Source organism: Drosophila tropicalis, unplaced genomic scaffold (genome assembly GCF_018151085.1).
Source record: "Drosophila tropicalis isolate 14030-0801.00 unplaced genomic scaffold, ASM1815108v1 contig_593, whole genome shotgun sequence".
In the NCBI taxonomy this organism is placed as follows: Eukaryota; Metazoa; Arthropoda; class Insecta; order Diptera; family Drosophilidae; genus Drosophila; species Drosophila tropicalis.
Genome location: NW_027173070.1, coordinates 9,012,560 through 9,031,873, shown reverse-complemented (window position 1 = coordinate 9,031,873; position 19,314 = coordinate 9,012,560). Strand labels below are relative to the sequence as shown.

General features: G+C 38.7%; 12 protein-coding genes and 1 pseudogene across 14 annotated transcripts; 8 read left to right on the top strand and 5 right to left on the bottom strand.

Moving 5' to 3' along the window:
* Positions 1-1,018: 1,018 nt before the first annotated feature.
* On the top strand, positions 1,019-1,599 carry LOC137577596 (uncharacterized). Its single transcript, XM_068291101.1, has 3 exons — positions 1,019-1,221; positions 1,276-1,416; positions 1,477-1,599. The coding sequence occupies exons 1-3, from the start codon at positions 1,174-1,176 to the stop codon at positions 1,507-1,509; spliced, it is 222 nt and encodes a 73-aa protein (XP_068147202.1). The 5' UTR covers positions 1,019-1,173; the 3' UTR covers positions 1,510-1,599.
* LOC137577594 (isocitrate dehydrogenase [NAD] subunit gamma, mitochondrial) lies at positions 1,578-2,769 on the bottom strand. Its single transcript, XM_068291098.1, has one exon. The coding sequence runs from the start codon at positions 2,767-2,769 to the stop codon at positions 1,603-1,605; it is 1,167 nt and encodes a 388-aa protein (XP_068147199.1). The 3' UTR covers positions 1,578-1,602.
* Positions 2,751-3,558, bottom strand: LOC137577595 (uncharacterized). Its single transcript, XM_068291099.1, has one exon. The coding sequence runs from the start codon at positions 3,396-3,398 to the stop codon at positions 2,901-2,903; it is 498 nt and encodes a 165-aa protein (XP_068147200.1). The 5' UTR covers positions 3,399-3,558; the 3' UTR covers positions 2,751-2,900.
* Positions 3,559-3,588: 30 nt separating this feature from the next.
* On the bottom strand, positions 3,589-4,145 carry LOC137577597 (uncharacterized). Its single transcript, XM_068291102.1, has one exon. The coding sequence runs from the start codon at positions 4,042-4,044 to the stop codon at positions 3,592-3,594; it is 453 nt and encodes a 150-aa protein (XP_068147203.1). The 5' UTR covers positions 4,045-4,145; the 3' UTR covers positions 3,589-3,591.
* A 91-nt stretch (positions 4,146-4,236) lies between these two features.
* LOC137577593 (uncharacterized) lies at positions 4,237-6,068 on the top strand. Its single transcript, XM_068291097.1, has 3 exons — positions 4,237-4,517; positions 4,912-5,711; positions 5,769-6,068. The coding sequence occupies exons 1-3, from the start codon at positions 4,278-4,280 to the stop codon at positions 6,037-6,039; spliced, it is 1,311 nt and encodes a 436-aa protein (XP_068147198.1). The 5' UTR covers positions 4,237-4,277; the 3' UTR covers positions 6,040-6,068.
* An 824-nt stretch (positions 6,069-6,892) lies between these two features.
* LOC137578093 (uncharacterized) lies at positions 6,893-8,033 on the top strand (annotated as a pseudogene).
* Positions 8,034-8,721: 688 nt separating this feature from the next.
* Positions 8,722-9,116, top strand: LOC137575950 (mitochondrial ribosome and complex I assembly factor AltMIEF1). Its single transcript, XM_068288737.1, has 2 exons — positions 8,722-8,914; positions 8,979-9,116. The coding sequence occupies exons 1-2, from the start codon at positions 8,747-8,749 to the stop codon at positions 9,015-9,017; spliced, it is 207 nt and encodes a 68-aa protein (XP_068144838.1). The 5' UTR covers positions 8,722-8,746; the 3' UTR covers positions 9,018-9,116.
* LOC137575949 (mitochondrial translation release factor in rescue) lies at positions 9,020-9,484 on the top strand. The gene has a single exon (XM_068288736.1). The coding sequence runs from the start codon at positions 9,020-9,022 to the stop codon at positions 9,461-9,463; it is 444 nt and encodes a 147-aa protein (XP_068144837.1). The 3' UTR covers positions 9,464-9,484.
* Positions 9,461-11,435, bottom strand: LOC137575947 (RING-type E3 ubiquitin-protein ligase PPIL2). Of its 2 annotated transcripts, XM_068288732.1 has the most exons (5): positions 11,352-11,396; positions 11,198-11,289; positions 10,189-11,143; positions 9,984-10,135; positions 9,461-9,919 (listed from the first exon to the last, which is right to left on the bottom strand). In XM_068288732.1, exons 2-5 carry the CDS (start codon positions 11,227-11,229, stop codon positions 9,496-9,498), a joined length of 1,563 nt encoding a protein of 520 aa, XP_068144833.1. In that variant the 5' UTR covers positions 11,230-11,289; positions 11,352-11,396; the 3' UTR covers positions 9,461-9,495. The 2 variants fall into 2 exon arrangements, with proteins under 2 accessions (XP_068144833.1, XP_068144832.1); XM_068288731.1 differs by having other exon boundaries at positions 11,198-11,435.
* A 16-nt stretch (positions 11,436-11,451) lies between these two features.
* LOC137575951 (dnaJ homolog subfamily C member 21) lies at positions 11,452-13,400 on the top strand. Its single transcript, XM_068288738.1, has 4 exons — positions 11,452-11,713; positions 11,782-12,204; positions 12,262-13,000; positions 13,035-13,400. The coding sequence occupies exons 1-4, from the start codon at positions 11,531-11,533 to the stop codon at positions 13,304-13,306; spliced, it is 1,617 nt and encodes a 538-aa protein (XP_068144839.1). The 5' UTR covers positions 11,452-11,530; the 3' UTR covers positions 13,307-13,400.
* LOC137575948 (LHFPL tetraspan subfamily member 2a protein) lies at positions 13,304-16,109 on the bottom strand. 2 transcript variants are annotated; one of them, XM_068288734.1, is made up of 4 exons: positions 15,544-16,109; positions 14,921-15,464; positions 13,638-14,853; positions 13,304-13,567 (listed from the first exon to the last, which is right to left on the bottom strand). In XM_068288734.1, the coding sequence occupies exons 3-4, from the start codon at positions 14,146-14,148 to the stop codon at positions 13,425-13,427; spliced, it is 654 nt and encodes a 217-aa protein (XP_068144835.1). In that variant the 5' UTR covers positions 14,149-14,853; positions 14,921-15,464; positions 15,544-16,109; the 3' UTR covers positions 13,304-13,424. The 2 variants fall into 2 exon arrangements, with proteins under 2 accessions (XP_068144835.1, XP_068144836.1); XM_068288735.1 differs by having other exon boundaries at positions 14,921-16,109.
* On the top strand, positions 14,763-16,405 carry LOC137578091 (epidermal growth factor-like protein). Its single transcript, XM_068291738.1, has 4 exons — positions 14,763-14,876; positions 15,507-15,913; positions 15,967-16,077; positions 16,150-16,405. Exons 1-4 carry the CDS (start codon positions 14,763-14,765, stop codon positions 16,250-16,252), a joined length of 735 nt encoding a protein of 244 aa, XP_068147839.1. The 3' UTR covers positions 16,253-16,405.
* Positions 16,406-17,175: 770 nt separating this feature from the next.
* Tina-1 (Troponin C-akin-1) lies at positions 17,176-19,073 on the top strand. The gene is made up of 3 exons (XM_068289818.1): positions 17,176-17,384; positions 18,298-18,617; positions 18,691-19,073. The coding sequence occupies exons 1-3, from the start codon at positions 17,370-17,372 to the stop codon at positions 18,860-18,862; spliced, it is 507 nt and encodes a 168-aa protein (XP_068145919.1). The 5' UTR covers positions 17,176-17,369; the 3' UTR covers positions 18,863-19,073.
* The last annotated feature ends 241 nt before the right edge of the window (positions 19,074-19,314 follow it).

Genomic DNA, 19,314 nt, shown 5'->3' with positions numbered 1-19,314 from the left:
GATATCCTTCTAATAGGTAAGTTAAGTACTATAACATATAGCTGTTATGCGAAAAACCTTTGGAAAAAGTCACATTGTTAGCCAATTCTGTAAATGTTCATGCTATATGAATAAAACTTCTTTAAGATTAAGCCTAAAATCTCTTGAAAAAGAAATCTTCCTAACAATTGGTTTCGCGTTTGATCCAAACTTTGTTTATAGCCACATAAATCACACAAACTAATATCGAATGTTAACTGTAAAGCCCAATTAAGGACTTTCTTTTAGATCGTAAATAAAATACAGCACCAATAATTATAAGTAATAATGTTGGGATTCTCCGGCTTAACAATTTTGGGGATGAGTATCAAGGGATGTAATACTTAGATAAATCCTTAAGGTAGAGACAGAGAGCATGGAACAAGTACATATGTTTCCTTCCGCCCAACTTGTAAGTCTGACAAAATGTTTTTGTTTTTCAAACAATCCTTCCATAACAAAGAACATTTTAATTTATCCCTATAAACAAAAACATAAAGAGACATAACTTTCGGTCTTGAATAATTATGTGTTAATGTTATTTTAACTTTGATTAACTTAATTGCATTAAGGTCAAGTAGAAGACTTTATGCAAGGTATTGTTAGGGTATCTTAACTTCGTCTCAACCAAAGATTGCTACATGAGATATTTTGGTTACAAGTGCGAAATTGGTATTATGGGCCATAATTTAGTTGGATTGTTGGACTTAAGTTGTTTACATTGTTTTGTTGTTTTTGGTTGTCTTTTTTTTCACAAGATGATAAAGTATCGACTGGGGCTTACATGTCCTACTCCTGCCCCAACTTCAATGCGAGTCCTCTAGAACAAAGCAATTGCGATTCTCTCCTCTAACTGTTTGTCTGTCTGTATTTATGTAGTTGTTTACAGCCGTTGGCTTTGCATAAATTTATTCAAATTGTACGTGCAAATGGGAGCCATAACGTTTATTACCCATTTTTTGGTTTAGGTAAAGTCAAAGTAGGTTAGGCTAAATACGTTTAAACACATGTCTATTCTCATTCATTCTATTCAACATCTCTCACTCAGAGCAGATAAACAAAAAACAGAAATCTCTAACTAATTTTTGTTTTTAAAAGGAATCCGCATACATATTTTTCCGTTTCGACCTAAACTGTACTAGCCAAAATTCCATCATGGACAATGTGCCACAAAATCCCGACATGGATAAGCCAAATATTCAGGTAGATAGCGTCGTCTATGATTATATGAAATATCCCAATAACAAATCAATGAAGCTGGGCAAAAGGTCTAAACTAGGCAAATCGCATGTGGTCGGTAAAAGGGTTTCCTTCAAACATATTGTGGAAATTATCTCCTTTAATGATAACTGGAAAATGCAGATGAGCGAGAGTCAATTGTCCTCAGAAGAAGACCAGGTAACTGACTAATAAGGTAAATCTAAAAAGGACCCCATTTTATCCCCATGTTTTCCCCAGGGCAAGCGTTCAATGTCACAGCGCAACTACTAAGCCGCAGATGACCAAGTTTTCTTTTTCGTTTAAATTTTCCCGTTGATAAAAAAAAAATTAAAATAAAATTTATAAAGTTTAAATTGCAAATTTCTATGATTTTACTTCTGAAAACATATTGCAACGTAGCTGATTCATAATATTGCAAATGACAAAGTTTCCACTATCATTGCCACCGAATTCTCCAGTTTTGATACCCTCACGCATGGTGCGTAACATTTCGTTCCATAGATTTGTGGCACACGATTTTTGATCCACATGATTGAGCAGATCCACACAGGTGGAGACAATGCCATAAGGACTTAGGGTCTTGTAGCCTGTCAAAGATAGTTTCGTCTGCAAGGGCTTAAATACTGCATGTTTTTCACTCTTTTCAATGGCACTGAAAAGATTCGCTCCACCACAGACTCCACTGCAAATGGTGGCCACAAATGTGGCATAACGATCACTGGTCATTAGGACATCAAAATGATTGGGATCGAGTATTAGTCGGCTGACTGTATCGTCCAGTTCCATAGTCTCCAATTCCAGACAACTGTAGTCCTTTTTATGTATATATTTGGCCACATCCACGAAGACGCCATCGGTTACTGGCCATTCGCTGATCTTGTGAATCACAGTGACACGTTTTCGTCCTGCCTCTACAGCCGCTTGAAAGGCATACTTGAGATATCTTTCTAACTTCTCTTGAATCACAACGCTCAGAGCCTCAACTACACCACGAACTGGCACGTATTCCAATTCGGCATAATTGCCCATATTGTTTTGGGCAATCAACTGGATATCCACATCGGGAAAGCGACAATTGAAGCCAGGAAATGTGCGCAGTCGTGACATAAAGACATACAAATCCAGATCGTGGCAAATCTTTAGGGCCTTCCTTTTGGCCACTGCATCGTGAACGATTTCAATGTGAACGGCCGCACGATTTCGTAGCACTGAATTGAAATATTCATTCTCCTGATCGACTCGGATGCGTTGCACTTCCACGGGCACTCGAGCACTTTGCAATAAAGTTCTCACATATCGGCCACCCTGTTTGCCTATCAGACTCTCCCCGGTGAGCAGGGAAATAGTAGTTATTCCTCCATACTTTGACTGCGGCAAAACATTCACTGGTGAGACCAGCAAATTACCCTTTGCTACAACTGCCTCAGCGCCCATGGTATAGACATCAGAATTCATTTTGGTTTCCTTTTTAGAGGCTAAATGGCGGCATATAATACCATTTAGATTGCGTATTTTCAGTTGTCGGAACATGATTTATTTAAGTAGAATTTGTGTTTTCTGGGAATTTAGTAAAACTGGCCTGGAATAATGCTCGAATTCGATTTGAATTCTGTGTAAGTTTAGCTGAAGGGTAACTTTGATGTTGTAGCAGTTTTTTTCTTCTATATATCCCAGCAGGCGGTTTTATCGGCACAAGGACAACCCTCAATGCCCCAGCTACCTATACGGATATCGGTTTGGGTGCCCACATGCTGAGGTCCCGGCACCCTCCAAGCATTCCTGCCCATATAATATTTGTATGGCAAATAATAGAGAGGATTCTCCGCTCGCAACTTCTCATGATCCTTGAGCAAACGCATACCCATTTCAGGTGAAGTTCTGGTGGCCTCCAAACGATACTGCCTTGGTCTTACCTGCCTAATGCTTGGCTCCAGTTTCAAACGATCATGTTCAATGTAGGCGAAGAGTTGTCTGTCCAGTTCATCCTTCTGCTGTTGCCGAATCTTTGCACAATTCTCACAGCGACATTTGCCACCATGATAGCAATATCTCTTCTTGCCGTCCTCATCGACCATCAGGAGGGGCACACATACTGGATGAGGATTCGGCTGGGGTACAGTCTGTGTCTGATGGGATTCTTGCTGAGGAGTCGAATACATCTTCTGGCCGGCCGGAGGATTTGAGTAGTTATAGTTGGGAATATAGGAAAAAAAAACCTGGGACTACGTCTGGTTGACTGAAATTTGGTTGGGCATATGGGAAACAACATAAAATGACTATATCAGGGAGAGAGCAAAAGTCAACGTTTGCTAAGGTCAATGGATGGAATTAAGCACCACGTGGAAACTTAAGTTATGGATAACTACTAATCCTAGTCGGTCCATTGCAGTAAACATTTTCCTTTTCTTGAGGTGGATATTGACTGTTTAGCCGTTGTTTAGCCTCTAATCTTTGTTTGCGCACCATTTGTTGATAATATCTTACAAGTTCACGTTTACGCACTTCTTCAAGGAATTCCCTCATTTGAGGTATATCTTTTACAACTTTCTTGGAACATGTATAGCAGTTTTCATTTAAAGTATTTAGCCTCTTGTCACTAGGGATGGAAATTTTCTCGGTTCTAGACTTTCGTTTTTTCTTTAAACCAATGACAGAAGTAGTTTTTGACTTTATTTTAATATTAATCATCTTAGGATTACCAATAGGCACGCCACCACGACCTGAATGATTTGTATGTTTCCCCACATAAGTATTGCATCTCGTAAGGGAACCAGTTATTGAGAGCATATACCATTTGTGAGGCATTTTCTATGTTGGTTCTAACACATCAGCTACGATGATTACTGTGATTGTTTTTACAATTTTTTTTTTTCAATTTAAAATGTTAACCTAAAAAAACTGAGCAGATAGTATAAGAGCACTATGCCCCAAGAGAGAGTGCTTCAACGCTCACTGAGTGTGTGACCGTAATAGATAAAAGCCAAAACCCGCTCACTAGGAACGTTCAGTCTACGTCTAGTTTCTAACAGCTTAACATCATGTCTCTGCCGATCGAAAAGGAAGAGGAATGGCTACGTTCAATTATATTACCTAAATTATTGACAGATGGCAAGCTAGTGGATAATTACAATGTGGACAAGGCTGATACATTTCAGGTGGAGTCAATAGATATCAATGTAATCGGAGCCGCTGAAGCTTTCATGTTGACCCACTGTTATCGCGCCACAATCAAATTTGTTTACGCTGGCGAACATATAACTAGTAAATTGGTGATTAAGGTAAGAGACTATACTACATAGTATATACATTTCTATGATGAAATTCCTAGTGAGATGCAAAACCATATAATAAGATAAAGTCCAAGTTTAATGGATATATATGCGTCTATGACAATAAAAAAATATTCATATGTAAACAAAGAGACACAAACAGAGAGAGAGCGAGAAAAAGAGAGAGATAGATAGAGAGAGAGAGACGTTCAAACATTTTGTAAACATGACGAAATAACATAGAAACAGGTCAATTTGAATGAAATTTTGTTTGATGAAATTGACTCTGAAAACAAAAAACAACGACACGATGTGCATTCACATAACAATCTAATCCCATTGTTTGCTATCAACTAACGAGTTTTTATAAATACTTTTTATCATGCTTACTTTTTTGTTATAGAAAACACCTGAAGTGCCAGAGGAGGTATACAAGTCAATACAATTTCCCGAACTGTTTAGTAATGAAATTGATTTCTATACCGTAATATTACCGAAAATTCAAAGTCTGGCAGGTGGAAAATTCGCAGCACCAAAGTATTATTATAGCGATCTGCAGCCGGTATCGGCAACTGTAATATTGGGAGATTTTGCTACAGATGGCTGGCGTGTACCCAAAGATCGGGTGGGTCTCAGTTTGGAGCATGCTCGCATCGCTATGCAATATTTGGGACGATTCCATGGATTTTCCTATGCCTTAAAGTATAATGAGCCGGCTAAATTTGCTGAATTAACGGAGAGATTGAGGGAATCACGTTATGCCAGAGATGATATGCATCCGGATTGGGCATTAATATTGAAAACAAGCTTGAAACGCATGCAGAACTCTATAGCTAAATATCAGCCGGAAGTGGATGAAGAATTTGCAAAGAAATTTATCAATTTAACTGAGGATTATCTGTATTATGGAAGGCAACGGGTGGCTCCACAAGAACCAATTGCCACTCTCTGTCATGGAGACTATTTGCGGAACAATGTGGCCTTTAGATACGATGAGAATGATCAACCATTGGACATTATGATGTTCGACTATCAGACATTAAGATATTCCTCCCCCATGATTGATTTAACGACATTCCTGGCCATTTCTGTATATGCCGATGTGCGTTACAAACATTTTGATACGCTTTTCGACGATTACTGCCAAAACTTGTTCGAATCCTATCAAAGACACGCAGTTGTGGAATTGCCCAAATCTATTAAGTGAGTAACCAACTGAATTTAAATAAATCAGTCTTGCTAACATTTCAATAATTTCAGTCGCGAGAACTTGCTTAAGGAGTACATACGTTTCTTGCCCTATTCTGTGTCCATAAGTAGCAGTTTCTTGCTCGCCCTGGTGGAACCTCAAAATGTTTCTGCTGCCGAAATGATGAATAAGCAGACCTCACCAGAGGAATTGATAGAGGATACAATGCAGCGAGGAGGTGAAATTGTTAATCGTGAGGTGGCCCATCAGGTCAAAGAAATGTTTGATCTAAGTCGCAAATATAATGTTGATATTGCAGAAGGCATTAAGCTAAAAGAGTAATAAATAAAATATTAAAATTGTAAATTAAAGTTTTTTTTTTAACGTTTTTCTAATTGAATTCTAATTTTCATCTAGGTAACCATACGAGTCCCCATGTAAATTCTCTAATAAAATTGATTTTATTCCACAATAATGATATTATATCAGCAATTTTGATAGATAATATAAAAAAAATTAAAAAAAAAAAGGATTTCCATCTCTATAAAACTAACAGAGAGTATAAGATCGCTTATATAGCTCTGAGATAAGTCAAATTAGAGAGCGATAATGTTAGAGAGGTGCTACTATCTTACTCGGAGAGTTCAGTCATTGCATATTAGTTAGTCTTTCAATATTGATATGGAAGAAGAATGGCTACGTTCCATAATAATAACTAAAATATTCAAAAATGGCAAATTAGTAATGAATGGTAAAGCAAAGGCAAATAAGACGACTTTTGAAGTCAACTCAATTGATATTAACATCATTGGAGCCAAGGAATCATACCGAATGTTATCGCGCCACAATCAATTTTAAATTTGTCGGCGAGATTCTAACTAGAAAATTGTTTATTTATACGATTAGGTTGATACATTTTTGCACGTCATGAGATAAAAGCATATTTTATTCAATTTGTATAACTACATGTATATATAATATAGGTAGGTATTCAAGTATGTGTGCTTATAATTATCAGACTGACTGATTGCCAGTTCTGTGTTGCTACTCTATACATACAAATGTTTTGAAGTATGACGAAATTTCACTGAATTTGGTAAAATCAAACGTTTAAGTGGTCAAAACGGTGACTGGGCCATTTTTAAAGTTAATCATTTGTTCACCTTTTAAGTATAAATGAACTAAACTAGCTGAAATGTTAAAGTCCCTATTTGTAAGATTCTAAAGATATTTGCAGAAAGAAGTACAAATAATAATTCAAAAGTTGAAAATGAGAATGTTTTACACGGTGATTTTGTCATTTTATCTGTCTAAAGTTTAGCCTGGAAATTCCAAATCTTTTTTTTGAGGGCTTATATCTTTCTATAAGAAATCTTGCAGATAAATTTGGTTTATTGTTATTGCTTGTTGTAACAATCCTTAACTAATACTTAAACAAAATGATTTGTTTTGATTTTATCGAAAATATTTATCTATAGAAATATTTTTGTGGCATATCCCCAGACAATAACAAATCTTATCTAATCCTAGGGTGAATAAGTTTTTAGTTGAGGTAATGCTGAAAAATAATGTTCATTATAAATATACTTCTTATCTTGCTTAATAGAAAACACCCACCTTGTCAGCTGAAGAGTACAAGTCAACAGTATATTACGAGTTATTTACTAATGAAATTGATTTCTACACCACAATACTGACCAAATTACAAATTCTTATCGAGGATAAATTTGAAGCCCCAAAGTATTATTATAGCTATCAGCAAGTAGCTTCAGCTACTGTAATATCGGGAGATTCTAATACAGATGGCTGGCGTATATCAAAAAATCGGAAGGGACTAAGTTTGGAGCATGCTGGCATTGCTGTACAATACATACTAGGGACGTTTCCACGGTTTTTTCTATGCTTTAAATAGCTAGGATCCTATCCTATTCACTGAACTAACTGACAGACTAAACGAATCGCGATACCAAGAGGATGATTCTCGACGAATCCACATTGATAACTGATAACTAACCAAGGTTTAAACGCTTTGAGAAAATTGTTGCTGAATATCAGCCAGAAGTTGATGAAGAATTTACAAAGAAATTTATCAGTTTAGTGGATAATTACATGGATTATGGCAGGCAACGTCCGCCTTTAGATATGATGTGAAGAATCAACCTTTGGAAATTATAATGTTCGATTATAATCAGACACTGAGATATTCCTCGCCTATGATCGATTTGATGACGTTCCTGGCTATCTCTGTATATGCCGGGGTTCGTCACAATCATTTCGATTTTGATGAGTACTATAAAAATCTAAACAAAAGCATACAGAAAACAAATCACCCATAAATCTTAGGTAAGTAACATACATACATATGTACATAGTTAACAATTAATTAATTTCAGTCGCGAGATTTTCTTCAAGGAGTACACATGATTCTTACCTTATTCTTTATCCAAACCTGCAGTTTTGTATTATATTTGGTTGACGATGACGATCAAGAAGAGGAACTGATGAAGAATGAAGTAAAAGAGAGAGCAAGTGAAATTGTTGATCGTGAAGTGTCCCATCAAGTCAAAGAAATGTTTAATTTACATAAGTCGCAAATATGATGTTGACATTGCAAAAGGCATTAAAACCAAAACCTAATAAAAGCAAATTTAATTTATATCAAATTAGTTAGTTTAACATTTCCTGTATGGTCCTACTTGTCACCTGAAACAGCGGTATCCTTTTTTCATCTTTTTTTGATTGTTACTTCCAGCTAAAACTCGAGGAAGATATTGCTGTCTTCTTCACGTCTGCAGGGTTAAGGGCAGCACCAAAATTACGGTATCCATTATATAAATTAACATTTTTTAATTTTATTTTAAGCAAACTTGAAGCACAACTTTTGCGTTATCCACAATTTTTCCGACTTGCCGCAACATGTTCAAAGCTGACTTTTGTATTTGGTATTTTTTATGTTTTTATGGCAAGATGGCAGCGCTGCAGTTGTGGCATTTGGCTAAACCAGCTGATTGACGATCTGGCAGCCTTTGGCAATTGAACTGTTTCAATAATGTCGGCTCCAACGCGGTCACAAATCCTGCTCCTTTATAAACATCTTATCCGTTACGGCAATCACTTGAAATTGACTGACAAGAACTATTTTCTGGGTCGTGTACGCCACGAGTTCCGGGGAAACCGAGAGCTTACCAATCCCCTCGAAATTGAGTTTAGCTTTAAGGTATGTAGGTTTCTCTGGCCGGTTTCATTGATTTCATAACAAAATGTGTTTCATTTGTTCTCAGCGTGGAGAGACACTTTTGCGAAAGGGCCGTATACTCTAGCTATGTTACGTCGCCTGGTATGGTCTCCGTTGCCTCCACTTAAATATCTGACACAATGCCGCTTTAAAACCACTGACCACTTGGATTACTCACGATATCCCACTTTACAGGAATCAGATATTGACGAGACTTTTATGCGAGGCAGTGGTCCTGGTGGTCAGGCTGTTAACAAAACTTCCAATTGCGTATTCCTGCGTCACCTGCCCACCAATCTAACCATCAAATGTCACACACATCGCTTGGCCTCCAAAAATCGCGTTGAGGCAAGAAAATTGTTACTGGAAAAACTAGACGAACATCTGAATGGAGAAAACTCAATAGCAGCACAAATTAAAGCACAGGAACAGAGAAAATCCTTGGAGCGAAGACGGCGACAAAATAAAATGCAGGAAATGAAAAAGAAATGGCAGGAGCGTGAAAGCAAAGACATTGAAGACATAAAATAAAATGTATCAATATGTTTATTTTATGATTATCTTTACCAGTTGGAAAAGTCACCAAATCCGGTTTTCTTCTTCTTGGCATTAGTAGACGATGGTAATAAATCGTGTTGGGGCTTCTGTTTACCCAGAGCAGGATTATTCATTTTGAGATATTTACCCACACCCTCGCGATACACTTTCAAGGGTTCATTCAGTTTTCGCTTTTGCTCTGCCTTCTTTTCAGCCTGCTCCTCTTTGAGGAGTGCCTCTGCAGCTCGCTCTTTGGCCAACTGCTCGACAGCTTCTGCAAACGGATTGACAAACACTTCCGTTTTTTCTATAATAATATCCTCAATGGGTCGATCTTTATTATCCACTTCTATGTTTTCCATTTTCTGCAAGGTTTCCAAACCCCCGACCAGTTTACCGAAAATTGTGTGTTTGCCATCCAAATGCTTACAGGATCGATAAGTAATGAAGCTGAGGCATAGGAAATTCAATTAATTAAATACAATTTTAACAAACTTAATTCAAAGCGACTTACAATTGAGATCCATTTGTATTGGGTCCCGCATTGGCCATGGAAAGGACCCCTCGTCCTGTGTGTGTAAGATTGGGTTTGAATTCATCTTCAAATTGTTTTTTCCATATAGATTCCCCGCCTGACCCCGTGCCAGTGGGATCACCACCTTGTACCTAATTAGAGAAGATTAATTAGAAATGGTATTAAATTAACCCATTTCACTTACTATAAAATTCCTAATGGATCGGTGGAAATGTACGCCATTGTAATAGCCATCCGCGCAATGTTTTATAAAATTATCGCAAGCTCTGGGTGTCTGATCGCAGTAGAGTTCCAAATTTAAAGGACCCAAATTGGTGGTCAAACGCACATAACCCTTCTTTTTGACCCTGTCATACTTGACCAGATCATCATCCACAATGGCCGCCTCACTCTGCAAAACTGGCATCATGGCTGTTGATGTAAAACTGGCCGCCACTTCACCAGTAGAATAATGGGCAGCATTAAATTTATCAGCTACAGGCCTAGAAGTGCTCGCCTTCTCCTCCGATGGCTGATAATCTTTCTTCAATTGGGCCAAAGTTTCTTTAGTCTCCAAATTCATGGTCTTGATCCTTGTACTTGATGGATCTTTGCGCTCCAATTCCTCCTCTTCGGTCAGAACACGCAGATTTTTCCGTATATGATGAAATGTCGATATATCAAACTTTTCTAATTTTTGTGGATCCTGTATGGTAATAATATCCTTGCGTTGGAATGGTGTGTCATCTATCAAATCTTTCCAATTTTTTGTCTTGATATTTAATTGATCGATGGCTTCCCAGCAGTAGACATTGCCAGTCGGAGCCACAGCAACAATATGTGAGTTCTTGGTAAAGGGCTTAAATAGGGCAGGGCAATGGTATTCATCGTTGGCATTTTTGTGGAAATTTAGCTTTATCAATGATTTCGAGTCCATCTTTTGTCCCGTGATGGGATTCACTTTGAACGTCTTGAGGAATTTTAATACAGCTTCATGTTCAAACACATTGCCCTGCAGATCACAATAGGGCACCTCGTAGGGGGCCAGAGTAATGCTGCAATGCTCGTATGGAAGCCGTTTGAATTTCACATGGTCGTTCTCTAAAGATTCCACTTTTTTGCCCCCATACAATTCACCCCACTCCGTGTACGTTAAGTACCTACAAAAGAAAGTTTTCTTAGCAATAGTTTAATAGGCTATTTATTCAACTTACATTTTATCCTTCTGATGCTGTCGCTTTCCCATTTTGGCGTTTTATTTAGATCGTCTAGAATTCCAATATATATTATACAGCCTGCGTAGGTTCTGCAGTTGTTGGGTTTGGAGATTAGTTTGCCTTTTTAGTGGAAATAATTAAATTTTAAAACCTTTTAAAAACAACAAATCCAACTCGTTTTATTAAGCAGCTGGCGGCGTTGCCATATGTTCCTTATTTATTCGATGTTAAAAAAATAAATGATAATTTACCGAATCTGTAACAGCTGTCTGCCGCGCATCTCTACTCGATATTTATTTATCGTGGCAAAATTTTTTGTTTTTATTCAACATGCGTTGCTATTACGAGGAATTGTGTATACCACGCGAATCCAATGATTCAGATATCAAGACAGCCTACAGGAAATTGGCATTAAAATGGCATCCAGACAAGAATCCTGATTGTCTGGCAGAGGCAAAGGAAAAATTTCAGCTCATACAACAAGCCTATGAGGTGCTCTCAGATGCACAAGAGGTAAGAATCGTGCCAAAACTATTTTTACAGGAATTTGCAATATTGTGAAATTTGTTTCTTTGTTGCAGCGAGCTTGGTATGACAATCATCGGGAACAGATCTTGCGGGGTAGGAACTCCGAGTATTCAGAAAAAAGCTTGGATGTCTTTCAGTTTTTTACCAGCTCGTGTTATAAAGGATATGGAAACGATGACCAAAGCTTCTATAGTGTGTATAGAGAGGTTTTCGTGAAGATTGCCTTGGAGGATCAAGAATTTACAAACGATTTAGATGGCTTGGATTTGGCGCCAGAGTTTGGATATGCAAATAGTAGCTATGAAGATGTGGTGGGACCTTTTTATGCATATTGGCAGGCTTATACTACAAAAAAGACATACGAATGGTTGTGTCCCTATGATGTCAGAGAGATTAAAGAGCGCTTCATTCTCCGTAAAGTGGAAAAAGAGATGAAGAAAATTGTACAAGCTGCCCGCAAAGATAGGAGTGAAGAGGTTAGCTCAATTAAAACTGTTGTTGGCTACATTTTGTAAAATATTCCTTTGTTTTAGGTACGCAATTTGGTTTCGTTTGTGCGCAAACGAGATCTTCGAGTCCAGGCATATAGACAAATCCTAGAAGAGCGAGCAGAGGCCAACCGGCTAAAGCAGGAGGAAAAACGTAAGGAACAGCTAAGAAAGCGTCAACAAGAGCTGGCCGAGATTAAGAAGAATAAAGTTGTCAATGAGGGCTACGAGGAACAATTGAAGCAATTAGAACAGCAATATGGCAGTGAGACAGATGAATATACGGATGCAGATAACAACGAAGCTGAAGATGGTAGCGACGATGATTCTAATGCAGATGATGATAATGAGGAAACGGAGTTGGAGTATGTAGACGATTTATATTGTGTGGCTTGCAACAAGTCCTTTAAGAATGCTAAAGCTAGAGCGAATCATGAGGAAAGCAAAAAGCATCGAGAAAATGTTGAACGTCTGTGTGAAGAAATGGAAAATGAAGAAGATGCCTATCAACAAATGGAAGAATCTTTAGATGATCTTCAACTTAACAGTGATCATAAAGAGGATGCGGAGGAGGAAGATGCGGAAGCGGACGAAATAGAAGTGGAAGAGGAAATATCAATTAGTAAACGTAATAAAAAATGTAAAAAATCCAAAAAAGTCACTTCAAAGTTGCTAACCGAAGAGGACATTGATGACAATCTTGAGTTTGAGGCCCTTAAAAGCGAATCCGAAAATGAAGACGATTGGAATAATAAAGGGAAAAAATCTGCCAAGAAAACCAGGGGCAAAAAAATCCAACATTAGTAAACCTAAGGAAGAGCAGTCCACTGCAACAAAAGCGATAGATGAGATAGCATCCGCTCCTGCTACCAAATTATCACCCGCCGCTGCCGATTCAACTGACTCAACCATAAGTCCCCAACACACCTGCGTCACCTGCCGTCTCGCTTTCGATTCGAAAAACAAACTATTTGCACATCTCAAAAAGACAAACCATGGTGTCTACATACCCAAGGACAAACCAGTTGTCGAGGGTAAGCCACCAAAAACAAAAGCCGCCGCCAAAAGAGGAGGCAAGGGCAACAAATAGAATGGAATATACAAAAAACTGTTTATATTTATATTACTCTAAAGTTTAACGTTTAAAATGGAGAATTAAATTAAGCAAGTTGTAAATGAGAAAAGATGGTGAGTTTCGGGAAATGGAACTATGGAATGCAGACCAGTTTACTGCCCTCTTCCACACGCCGTCTAACACGTTGGCGCATATTAGCTGATTCCGCCGTTAGACTAAGACCGGCAGCTGCAAATGTTAAAAGTACACCAATTAGGCCGCAATAGAATGACATTCCTATGGATAAACATAAAGAATACACAGCTTAGACACAAATTACAAAAATTATTAGATTTAATATCCTTACCTATACTGCAATCATTTGTATAGAACGGTTCTACATCCGTTCCGCACAAGCGTTGAACTCGTTCTGCTCGCCAGCCCAAAGGATGTAGGAATAGAGCCAGCATTGCACTGATGCCAGCCACCACCTGGGCACAGGCAGTCATGTTGTGAATGCTTTTGCCAAAGGCTGATTGCCGGCAACAGGTGACCAGAGTCATAAATACAGTTAACGAGAGTAGAACAACACCCAAAGACATAAAAAACATGGCTGCTTTCCATTCACTCGGATAGACGGTGCTATCAGTCGCAAAGCCATCCAGATCGAAACGTCCACAATGATAGGTGGTCGTCACCTGTTGCTGCATCATTTTGCACCGTGTATTGATTCCTACCGAAGACTGTCTTGCCATTTGATCGCTTGTCGGTCCAATAAGCCATTTGGGTGTGACCAAGGCAGTGGCAATTAGCATATTCGCCACCAGGGTACAAAGGAACCAGACTAGACTCCCGCTAGTGATTATAATATAGCACATGTTGAATATTTTTTTCTATTATTTTGTCACTCCGTTAAAATGCGTCAGCTTTGGGCGGCGGATACATAATAATGTCTAAGTACATAGTTTTTTTTTTTTGTTCCCATCCACCACTAGAGAACTTCCTCCTTCAGCCAGCTGACCAGCCCCAAATTGGTATTGTTTATTTTATGCTTTCGCCCGCTTTGGCCGTTGTCTGGTTAATGTTTTATTCACCCCGCACACCACACTTAGAAACACACACACGCAGCCAAAAATGGGAATCGGAGTGGGGAGAGATGAACGGGAACGGGTGCGGGCGCGGGCTAAAAAGACCGCCTAGTCCAAAAACGCAATCGTTAAAATGTCTAAATGGAATTTTATTTGCTGGCTATAGCATTTTCCACCATTTCTTTTTACTTTTTTCTTCGTTCTTGTGTGTTTTGAATTGGTTTTGGGTTTTTTTGTTTTCAATTTTGCAACTTTGTTCTACACTTTGTTTTTGAACTTCCGTTCGCGCAGGCGTCCTCATCGGTTAATGATATTGATGCCGTCATAGCTCGACGAGACTTGAAGACCGAATGAATGGGCGCGCTTTGAAATGAAACCAGCTGCAGTCTCTAAAAAGCCAGACTATGTGCACCCCATCCGCCGCCGCCGCCGCCACCGCTGCCGCAGGGGGAGAACAACAACATGGAATGGAAATCCAGACATTCCAGAATTGCGCTGAAAGAAGAAAAAAATACAACGTTCGTTTCATTTCGTTCGTTCACTCTCTCTGTCTCTCATTCACTCTATGTTTCTGTTTCTCCTATGGCGCTCTCTTATTATGGTTTCAATTGGGTGAGCACACACATGTTGGAGTTGCATCTGTGGGAGATGAAGGCGCACACAAACACACCCACCAGTGACGGATCATTTCATGAAATATTTCAAAAAACTACATTAATTAGCTTATCTAGCCGCCCAAAGATGCGCTCCTGTTCATATATACAGCTGTGTTCCTAGTTGTTCTCCCTTCCATTCTCTGTATGACTCTCTCTCTCACTTGATGATGAGTAATGCTGCGGCGGCGTCTGCTGCTCGACTTAGTTTGGTAATTCAAATGATCTTTTGTTTGGGGGCCCTCGCTTCGATGGTTATCAGTTCACGCGTCCATTTGGGGCCGAGCCAATTGCATCATCTTAAATGTGTGTGTGTACACAAGGCAATTGTTTGCCTGGCTGATCGTGACCGAGACTATGACGATAGCTGGAACGGTCGTTGGCTGGACAAATGAATATTGTACACAATTATTACAGCATTTCACTTTCACTCTCTCGGTGCGCCGTTATCAGCTAGCAATATGTATATTGAGGAAATCATTTGCAATAATATAGTTCAAGATGCTGTATCATCAGTTAATACTTCTCTTACCAATTGTCGTCGTCCAGGCACATTACTACTATGACTATGGATACAGGGAGATTAATGAGCCGCCACCGTTATGCTCCGATTACGAAATGTTGATAATAAATACGCGGCAATGTGTTCGTCGTTGTAATATTGTGTGTCGCGATGGTGTGTGTTTTGAGGATGGGCCATGTCCTTGTGATAATCAATATACGACTTCACAAGTAAATGGTTTAGTATGTGCCGCCGAATGTCTACCAGGATGCAATAGGGCGGGTGGTTACTGTGCCTCCCCGGATTTGTGTATATGCAAAAAGGGTAGAAAATACTATTTTGACCCTATATCGCAACGTTGCCGACGAAGGAGACCAAAATTTCTGGACTTGTGTCAAGGGTGAGAATAAACCACATCCATAAGGCGATATCCATAACAATTTCCATAAACAGGCGTTGCTCTAATGGTAAATGTTCGCCAGAAGGACAATGCATCTGCTCGGAGGGTTATGAACTGGGATCAACTCTTTTACATGGCCAACAATGCATGCCCCAGTGCACACAGTGAGTATAGGAGGAACTTGCCATGCCAAAAACACATTTGAGTGATCGCATTTTGTTTTCTTGCCGGTTTAGCAATTGTGGTCCCCGGGCTTATTGCTTTGCTCCCAACATGTGCGCCTGTCGTCATAAGCATCAACATTATGCATTTAATGGTATTTGCACTGAAGACTATTGACCTTGAGGCGAAATACCGAAACGACTTTGACCATTATCAACGTCACTCCCACGAATTTTTGCTCCTGCATCTTGTCTATAAATAAATTATTTATTATTTTCCGTTATGCTAATAAACAGCTGCCCAAACATTGGGAGCGTCTAAATATTTAAATTTAATTTATAAAATTACTTTATGTTGCTTCGACGAAAGCAGAAGAAATGAGAGTAAAACCTGACTATGTGTGTACGTGCTGTCCAGTGGCGTAGGTTAAAAATTTGTAAACTTTTCAAGTTTTCCACAAAAGGGGATAGCGAGCTAAACCAGTTCTGCCGCTACAAATTGCCAATAAATAAAAAAAGTGATGATAAGATCTTGCTTTATCTTGGAAAAATAATTTAAATACAGGGTATTTATATGGCCGCTGCTTCATGGTTTCAGATAAAGATTGTTTTAAACAAAAAACTAAAAGAAAATGACAACAGCAGCGACGTTGACAGCGGCGTTGGCGCTAAAAGCGGGGCGCGTGTGGCGTGTTTTTGTTTCTCGGAGGCGGGTCTCGACAGAACTAGTGATGATACCATGATTGAAATCTTGAGTAATGGAAAATTTTTTGACAAAACACTTTAAACATTTGTTTATTAAATTGTTTAAGGGATTTAGGGAAAAAGAACTGCATGTATGTACATGTACATTATTTGATCATTTTTGGCTTCCAGGGGGACTAAAGCATAAAAAATTAAGTAATATGTAACAAATACTTTACAATACAATTTTTTTGTATTCAGAAAACTGTTCCAAAAATTTGAAGTTGTCAGCTTATTGCCGCTTTTGCATTAAGAACGTGCCCTCGTGACACGTCTCTGCTCATATCTATTTATGTTAGCAGCGCTGCCGGCAGCGCACAAGTTCCTGCTTGTTCTCCATCCAACGGGGTTTTCAGTTGGAGTTTTGCTTTCGACTGGTGCGGGCAGTAGCCATTTGTTGCTTTTTTTTATTTGGGAACTTTCATCCGTGTATCCCCGTGCACTTTACTGCAGTTTACAAGAGCACAATAAAAAAGGAAAAAAGCGCCGATTTGCAATTTTAATTAACTTGAACCGCATTGCACTTTCTCTTGCAAACACTTAAAGACAAAATGGGCCAAGTCAAGGTACGTACACACATATAAACATACGTATACACACTCTTGCGTGCATATACATATGTACATATGTACGTATAATTGTATATGTATGTATGTATGGCTATATCCTGTTATCCTTTAAATGCGACAAGTTGGCAGAGCTATAAAGCAGCAATAAAGCGTGGGAAAAAGTCATACCATACATTACAAACTAAACTAAACCAATTAATTGATTAGAAAGAAGCCAAAAACTAAAACGCGTGTGTTAACAATTTATCTCTATGTCTATGTGTGCGTGTGTGTTTGGAATTATGTAAGCATGTTGTCCGTGAGTCTGTCCGTCAGCCGGGCATAAATGCAACGGGGCTTTGTGTAATGACATTGAATCTAAATAGAACAGGTGCGGATATGGTGGCGTGCATATTTCGATTTATTATTATTGCAATTATTTACATATATGCCCTCTAATCAGATATATAAATAGTATCTTCGTATGTACATATGTATGTATCATGTGTGTGAGTGTTTGTTGGAGGCGTAGCTGCTGCGCAATTTGAGACGTACGCACGTCAGCTTCTCCAAAATAAAAGAGGTTTTATTAGCAACAATAATTAAGCTAAAAAAAGGAACTGTTAAACTGCAAGGTACACTACAAAACCGGTTAATGCATTAGCACCGATTCTCATACGGGAATAAAGTGAGACAATGACAAAACGTAGACATCTGCGTCGACGTCGACGTCAGCGACGGCTCGTGTCTGGCCTTATCAATAACATTTTGATTTCAAATTCGTCTTAAGGTGGGGGCTTTGCCTATGCTTAGAGTGTGGAAAATATTTAGATCAGTGATAAGCCTGACGAATTGTTTGATATTTATAGAATCCAAATATCTTGACCAAAGAAACCTAACCTAACTTTTTATCTTTTGCCCCGCCTTGCAGAAAGCCTCATCTGCTCTTAGCAAACTCTTCGTCTACGGTGCCTTGAAATACGGACAGCCGAGTAACTCCATTTTGGCCAGCTCTGGAAATGGTACTGCAAAATTCTGGTGTCGGGCCACCACCACCCAGAAATTGCCATTGGTCATCGCTACACGGTATAATATACCATTCCTATTGAATAAGCCGGGCGTTGGATATTATGTAACTGGTGAGATCTATGAGGTTGATGATCGCATGCTTAACTCACTGGACAATCTGGAGGATTGTGAGGATATCTATACTCGTGAGAAGCAAGACATGAATATTGGTGTGGGTGAGGGGTAAGTGGGCAAGAGAGAAAGATAAACTTATATAATTATATCACTTATTAATTTTCAATTATTTTTTATACAGAACTGTACCATGCTGGGTTTATCTCTTGCAAAAGTATCCCGAGAAGTTGTTGTCCTTACCATACTTGTCCAGTTATGAGAACAGCACCACCCATCCCTACATCATGAGACATCGCCGTACTCACAAACATCCTGCCCAGGATGATCTTAGTTATGAAGCAGCCCAAAATTAAGTTCAACGACAAGCTCAATTATTAATTGGCCAGTAGTTGCATTTGTAGATTTCTTCTTCAGAAGAGGGGAAATAGACTTAACTTTATATACATACATATACGTATATACCTACATATATATTGATTATATATTGACATATACACACCCAACATATTGTAATATATACATTAGTTTTTAGCGAACTGTAGCTTGTAATAAAATTTGAAGCAATTTCATTAGAATTTCATTGGACTATGGGTAAATTGAGTATAAATATATACATACGAACATATGACTTATCTTATGTCCGGTATTTTTCCACTAGAGATTTCGCTCAGTGCACAGTTCCCTGTGAATGGCAAAATCAGCGATTGTGGCGACGTAGCCACATTGGCCGGTTACGTAGACGCCTCGATGTTCTAATATTCTATGAATTTGCATACATAAATGTATGTATGAATGTACATTCATA